This window comes from Ixodes scapularis, unplaced genomic scaffold, assembly GCF_016920785.2.
Source record: "Ixodes scapularis isolate PalLabHiFi unplaced genomic scaffold, ASM1692078v2 PGA_scaffold9__187_contigs__length_104089568, whole genome shotgun sequence".
Classification (NCBI taxonomy): domain Eukaryota; kingdom Metazoa; phylum Arthropoda; class Arachnida; order Ixodida; family Ixodidae; genus Ixodes; species Ixodes scapularis.
In genome coordinates this window covers 94,503,521-94,511,213 of record NW_024609884.1, presented here as the reverse complement: position 1 = coordinate 94,511,213, position 7,693 = coordinate 94,503,521, and the positions used below count along the sequence as shown (strand labels likewise).

At 47.4% G+C, this 7,693-nt stretch overlaps 1 protein-coding gene across 1 annotated transcript; it reads left to right on the top strand.

Annotated features, from left to right (window-relative positions):
- Window positions 1-1,859: 1,859 nt before the first annotated feature.
- On the top strand, window positions 1,860-3,128 carry LOC120846480. The gene has a single exon (XM_040218237.1). The coding sequence runs from the start codon at window positions 1,860-1,862 to the stop codon at window positions 3,126-3,128; it is 1,269 nt and encodes a 422-aa protein (XP_040074171.1).
- Window positions 3,129-7,693: the final 4,565 nt, after the last annotated feature.

Here is a 7,693-nt window from a genome sequence, read left to right as displayed (position 1 = left end):
TGTGGATGTGTATGAGGTCTACTTGTGGCATCGCGCACCGAACAACGTACGCCCCGTGCGAAAAAGGAGTAGCGTATTCCATTGTCATGTGGCAAAAGCTACATTGGACAAACTGGGCGGTGTATTAACGACCGCACCAGGGAGCATGCAGCTTCCGTTGGCGCACTAATGTCAGGTGGCCATCTTCCGGCGCATTGCCGAGCATGCCAATGTGCTCCTGATTTCGAAAACATTACCATCGTCGGAAAGCACAAAAACCAGCTCGCAAGGGAAATCCTGGAATCTCTGGCTATTGAGGCGCACGGGGATGACTGCGTGAGTGCCGCCTCCATCACGCTATTTTCGAAAGAAAAACTGTATCTTCTGGGAGCGCCCCGAGTGGGGAACAAAATCAGGAACATGTGAACGCTAGCCACCAAATGTCATACAGAAGAAGTTACCCCTGGGATCTCATTCGTATAATTCATGAGGGTAGATGAAAAAGAAGAAAGAAAACAATTCCAGTAAATAAATAGTTTAATTCATGAGGTATAGATGAAAAGGAAAAGGAAGAATTTTAGTAAATGGTTGATAGTCCAGCAGTGTGAGTCTCTTTTTCTCCACTCCTTGGTTTTACTTCTACGTTCAGCTGGAAACCTTCAGAACCATCAATCTAGCCCGCGGCCGCGTGAGGTGGACTGGTTAAAGGGACGATGCAACGATTTTTGTATTTTGTGCAAATACTGCTCAGAACGGATCCCTGACGTTAATGACCTGTAAGATACCCGTTCGTTTTTCACCACACGTAATCGAAGTCGCAGCAAAAAATAAAGAAAAACGAGCAAAGTTCACCTCCTCAACTCGCAGCCAGAGCAAGAGGCCACATGATCTGGAGTCGATTATATGCCGCCAATGTTGATCATAGCCATGCGCTGGGGTTGATAAGATAGGAATCTTCTAGAAGATTCCTGTCTTATGATAAGTGTCCTTGGAGCGCAGACAACTGACGCCAAGGTAGAAGAGACGCTGAAGGCCTTCTGGGAGCTAGACAGAATGGGTATTGCCGAACGCGAATTGGGCGATACGGATGCAGAAACCATCAGTCGTTTTGAACAGACGATCGTCAGGAAGAACGAACGATACGAAGTGGCTTTACTATGGAAGGAAGGCGCTACTGATCTGCTGCCAAACAATCGCAAAATCGCAATTTCACGTCTGGAAAGCCTGTTGAGGAGACTTTCAACAAAACATGGATTGTTACAGCGCTATGATGAGGTAATTAAGCAGTACCTACTTAATGGACACGCGGAAGTGGTACCAGACAGAAAAGAAAGTGACAGAGCGAAGGCCATCTACTACATGCCGCACAAAGAAGTAATACGAGAAGATTCAACGACAACAAAGCTAAGGATAGTTTTTGATGCATCTTCTCACGCCGAAGGGTGCAAGTCTTTGAATGAGTGCCTGGAAACAGGGCCCACTTTAACCCCGAGCTTCTACAAGTCCTACTCCGGTTCAGATATTACCCGATCACCATGACTGCCGACATTGAGAAGGCATTTTTACAGGTTGGTATTCGTGAAGAGGATCGTGATGCCTTCCGATTTCTTTGGTTTGCGGAAGAGCCAAGTTTCCCTTTGAAGGAGGAAAACATACAAGAATGAAGGATGACCAGAGTACCTTTCGGATCTACATCAAGTCCATTCATGTTCACGGCCAGTATCCATCACCACTTGAAACTGGTCTGCGAGCAACAGCCAGTGTTAGCAGACAAACTAAGAGCCGCATTCTATGTCGATGACCTACTTCTTGGAGCTGAGAGTGTCGAGGAGGCTGCGAGACTTTACAAAAAGTCTATTGACGTTATGAAAAGCGCTGGAATGACCTTGAGGAAATGGACAGCTAACAACGAAGAATTACAGCAGCAATTCAACAATGATGAACCTGAAATTATATCAGAAGGAAAGAGTCTCACACCTTCGAAAATCACCAAAGTACTTGGAATGATCTGGGACAAGCAAAACGATTGTTTTATGTACAAAGTAGAGTCTCTTCTGGAATTCCTCACTGCAAATCTGGACAACAAGCGGTCCATCCTCAAGGCAGCTTCAGGAGTATTTGATCCTCTCAGACTGATCGCACCATTCGTCCTAATGGCCAAGTTGCTCTTCCAAAAGCTATGGCTAATTGGGATGAACTGGGATGAAGTTTTACCCCCAGAGTTGGTCAACGAATGGCACGCCTGGACGACGGATCTTGTGCAGCTGCACTCTTTGAAAGTACCGAGATACATAAGGCGTGGTGTCCTGGCGGGAGCGAGAAAAATGCAATTACACGTCTTTGTAGATGCAAGTATGAAAGCCTACGGCTCGTGCGCATACTTGAGAACTGAGGATTACCAAGGGAATGTAGCCACCACGTTGGTTGTCGCGAAGACCAGGGTGGCACCGACAAGACCTTTAACAGTGCCAAGGCTTGAGCTCATGGGAGCCAATATGGGATCCAAGCTCTTACAATACATAAAAGACTCCTATTATGACGTGGACCTGGACAACATCATGTGGACGGATTCGACAGTTGCCCTCAGTTGGGTGAGAGCAGGGCCGGAGAAATGGAAGCCGTTTGTGAAAAACAGGGTAACGGAAATACTAGCAGTGACGTCACCGGACCATTGGAGACACTGCCTCGGTCAAGACAATCCGGCAAATTTCTTGACAAGAGGATTGACTATTTATGAGCTTCGAGACAGCGTCATCTGGTGGAAAGGACCCAACTGGTTGTGCCAAGAGCCTTCAAAATGGCCTAGAAACGCAGCTCCGTTGCAAATCACGTCACAACCGGAAGTCGAAAAAGAGACACAGGTGTTGTTGGAGAACGATCGAGCGGTGCCAACATTGTTCGATGCCGGAGCTTATAATAATTTCCAAAAGGTTCTCCGGATAACTGCCTGGGTCATTAGGTTCGCTAACAACGCGAACAAAAAAAATGACAAGTTCCGAGGAACTCTAAGTGCAGCGGAATTGGACACCGCAGAGCGGTATTGGGTTAAGCAAGTACAAAAGGAAAGCTTTGAGACTGACATTCTGTTAAGAAAAAATGGCACAATGGAAGTGAATCCGTCCCTCGCTCAGTTCCATCCTTTTTTTTGATGATAACGAAATCCTTCGAGTTGGAGGATGACTCCAGAGGTCTACCGAAAGTTTCGATGGGAAGCATCCAATCATACTTCCTAACGGACCTATAGCTTTGTGAGGCTGGTCGTGATGGACGCTCATAGTAAAGTTCTGCACGGTGGAGTAGCAAGCACGATGAGTCATCTGCGAGAGCGGTATTGGATTATACGTGCCCGACAACTAACCAAGAAAGTAGTAAAAGATTGTCTTATATGTGCACGCTTCAAAGCAAAACCCACAGCAGTAGAGCAAGCTCCACTACCGACAGACAGGATTAAAGAGGCGAAGCCATTTGAAGTAACGGGGGTCGACTTCGCTGGGCCATTGTATGCGAAAAAAGGATCAGATAGTTGCGACAAAGCGTGCGTCGTACTCTTTACGTGTGCTGCTACCCGAGCAGCCCACCTCGAGCTTTCAACGAGTCTGTCCGCGGAAGCCTTCTTGCTTGCATTTCGGCGGTTCATATCAAGGAGAGGCATACCGCAAGATATATATTCAGATAATGCACTATCCTTTAAGAAAGCATCAAAAGACCCTCAGCATATTTGTCGTGCATTAGAGCAAGAAGCGTTTAAGTCGTTCATATCAGAACGCAGAATTAACTGGAAATTTATTGTAGAAGGCGCTCCATGGGGGTGGGGTGGATGGTGGGAGAGGCTCATCCGATCTGTTAAGACAGCACTTAAGAAAGTGCTGGGAAGAAACAGTCTGTGCTTCGAAGCATTGATGACGACTCTCACCGAGGTCGAAGCAATCCTAAACTCAAGGCCATTGGCCTATCTTCATGAGGGAGCAGGGGAACCATCAGTCATCACTCCTGCCCATTTTTTAGTTGGACAAAGTTTGGCAGTTCTGCCAGAGACCAGCAATTCCAGCGAGGTTCAGGGATCTGAGACGCACCAGGAAACGGTTCGCAAGTTCCAATATAGAAAAAGACTCGTGGATCATTTTTGGAAACGCTGGAGGTCCGAGTACCTGCTGGAGCTAAGGTCTGCTCATCGGTACCCCGCCAGAAGCACTTCCAACCTAGAGGTGGATGACGTGGTTATAGTGGAAAAGTTCCGAACTTCCAAGCCATTTTGGGAACTTGCAAGGATTCTTGAGACGTATCCGGGAGCCGATGGAATTGTTCGCGCCTGTCTCGTGAAGCAGCAAAACGGCGCACTCGTCAAGAGACCAGCGCTGGAGATTCGCGAAACCAAACCTAAGGCTCGGGAGGATGTTACAAATGGAAGATGAAGAAGACGAGGGGGATCAAGAGCGCGAGTCTTTGTGAACGAGATGGAGCCGAACAGTAAAAGAGTAAGGTCATCCTGACCGAATTGTCTATCTTTCTGCCTCTGTTTTTATTAGTTCCGTAACATTTGATCAACATTGGTGGCATTATATGCCGCCAATGTTGATCATAGCCATGCGCTGGGGTTGATAAGGCACAGGACCAGCGCTGCGTTCCAGACATTCTTATGGTTCGGCTGTTTTCGTCATTGCAGCGATTGGACACAGGACACTACCCGAATGCTTCTCGAGCTATAGATTATCACGAGCCCAAATCGAGTGCCCACTTCAATCTATGAGCCGCATTCAAATATCGTCACTGGGCGGTACTGCTACCGCCCAGCTACGTCATTAGGTTTTGCGAAAGAGATTGAATGAAACGCTCGGTTTTGTCCTCGAAATTACAGCGCAACAAAGGAGTTTCTTGGCCAGTGGCGTTGCGTGCGAGTATCCTTGAGTCCCACTAGTGCCAGTAAGCTCGTGTAAAGTGAAAAACATTTCAATTGAATATCGTTGCAGAGTTTGAACTGCCCCTCTTCCCAATTTTATACAATCCCTATGGTCCATAGCTTTCACTGCTACTAAAAGGTACCCTTTCCTTTCTCTAAATCACAAATCGCATGGCCCACACTGGAAACCAAAAGAGTGGCTTTTGTCGCAACCCGAATGTACAACGAACGACCTGTTGCCCTGAATCAACCTTAAAGAGACTAGCGGCAAGACCCCTTTTGACAACGGTCCGAGATTTGAAAGATAATTACGGTGGAATTTTCCCAGGACCATTAGCCCTGTGCTGATCAAACTGTTAAAACCGAAGTCTTTTACTTCTTTCTTTTGCCGGGAGGGGGGGGGGGGGGGGGGAGAGAGAGAGAGAGAGAGAGAGAGAGAGAGAGGGGGAGGGGGGGGAGTAGCATTGACACATAAATATTCGGAGTTTATCGGATAAATCCGAATTGACCAACATTTTACCGGCGGGTGTTTTTCGTAGTTTTTCGGATTTATCCGAAAACACGGAGCCCTAAATATAACCTTTTCTTCATATTTGTACCAGTGTATACGGCTTCATTAAGTTTATAGACAAGGGGAAGGCGTCGTCTCCCACGATGACGGGTGGGACGCCGACCGGTCCAGGTCCTGAGATCGGCAGTCCAGCTGTTCCACTCTCGATGGCGTTCCGCAGTGGTGTCGTCCTCCACACGCCTCCACCTCCATCAGACCCGGGTACTCGGACATCAATGTACAAAAACCTGCTGTCTGCGTCCACGAGAGCAAAAAGCACGATACTGAAGGTCTTCTTGTAATTTAAATAAACAGATCCAGAGTTTAGAGGTTTGATAATTGTGATATGTTTAATGTCCAGCGCTCCAATACATTGCGGAAATTGCCATCTTTCGTAAAAATTCTTCATTACTGCCAGCCACTCATCCTTCGTCCGGGGGGACACAAGATATTTCGGTCCCAGCATCTTGTAAATGGCGTCACAAATTTCAACGAGGAACCCTTGACGGCGCAGTGGTTAATGCGTAACTGCCTGCTTAAGGAATGTTGACTTTCCCCTGAAAATTCTCAAGAAAACAAGAAACACGGCTAAGTCGAGCGTAGTTCTCAAATATGCTGAAACAAGGACAAGAGTAAGAAGAATAACCACACACCTGAGGCAAGAAACCGCAGCGTAAGTTGAAGCTTGTCTTTGGCTGGGATGGCTTGTAGGAAATCGCGTACCGCCGCCGATTCGCCATTTCCCACGTGGTCCGTGAACAAACCTAGTCCAGCCTGATTCTTTCACGGGAGCGGGATTCCGCTCCCCGTTTATTGGTACAATAAAGCACAACGCTACAAAACACTCAATCTAAACTACAAATACACGCGACATTACACAAATATTTACAAACGCACGTTAAGCCACAAGCTAAACACAAAGAAGGCCCCCAGGGGTGCTATGTTGCGCTTTTTGCACTCCCAGGAGACTTGGAAGAGGGAAGTGACGTCAACGACACAGCAAATGCAGATTGGATGTTGACAGAAGAAAACGCAATCAACAGCCAATCTGCGTTTGCTGTGTCGTTGACGTCACTTCCCTCTCCCTAGTCTCCTGGGAGTGCAAAAAGCGCAACATAGCCCCCCAGGCCTCGTGTCCCGCGATATCCTAGATCCGGTCGCCACCCACCTGCCTGCCTGCGTCTCGGTCTCGTCCGGAGTTCTAAGAGGCCTCTCCCCCCTGCCCATCCGAGTATATACCTTTTCTGCAAGTGCGCCGCCATCTTGAATTGTCGTCACTTCCAGTATGGGCGAAAACATTGTTTTGCCTTTGCCACGCCAATAGAAGGCATTTAGGATATAAGCGTAACCGTCACACATTCTCGTTTTGCCTCCCCTTTATTTTTTTACTATTTGCAGGTTGAAACGTTTCAACGTGCGCTCAGCAGCAAAGGCGGCCAGTGAATACAACCAACATTTGCATTCTCTGACTTCTGTAAACCTACTTGAAAGCTATAACAAGCTCGAAAGAACGTATTAATTAATATTGTAAAATTTAATTACGAACCAGCGCACAGGTAGACAGTAACTTAAATATACACAAATAAATTTGCTCACACAGCGCTTAACTATCAACGCATAATCTGTATTTAGTCAAACTTCCTCTTCTTCGACTCCAAGGAATATGATGCTAATCCAACAAACAAGATAAAGAAAAGTGGCGTTACGTATGAAAACTCGTACGTAACGCCACTGCAGCCAAGAAACCCCTTTGTTTCGGTGTAATTTCAGAGACCAAAGCGAGCATTTTCATTCAATCTCTCCTTCACAAAACTTGATGACGTAGCTGGGCGGTCGCAGTACCACCCAGTGACGATGTCTGAATACGGCTGATAGATTAGACTCGAGCATTGCGTGGGCATTCGATTTGGGTTCGTGATAATCCATAACTTCAGAAACATCCAAGTAGTGGTCAGTGTCCAATCGCTGCAATGACGACAACAGTCGAACAATAGACAATTGCAAGCATGGCGCCACAAGTGGTGCCCCATGCGTGCAAGCGCGTGCAACGCGCGGGTAAACGTAGCTTTGGCAAGCTCGTAATCGCACGGGCGTGCCTGCTCGAGCAGAGACATGGCGGCGGTCAGTCGCCCAGCTTGCAATCGTCTATAACAACGTCTGGAACTCAGCGCGTGTCCTGTGCCTTGCCAACCCCAGCCCGTGGCTATGATCAACATCGGCGGCATATATTGGGCTTCAGATCACGTGGCCGCTTGTTCTGGCTGCAA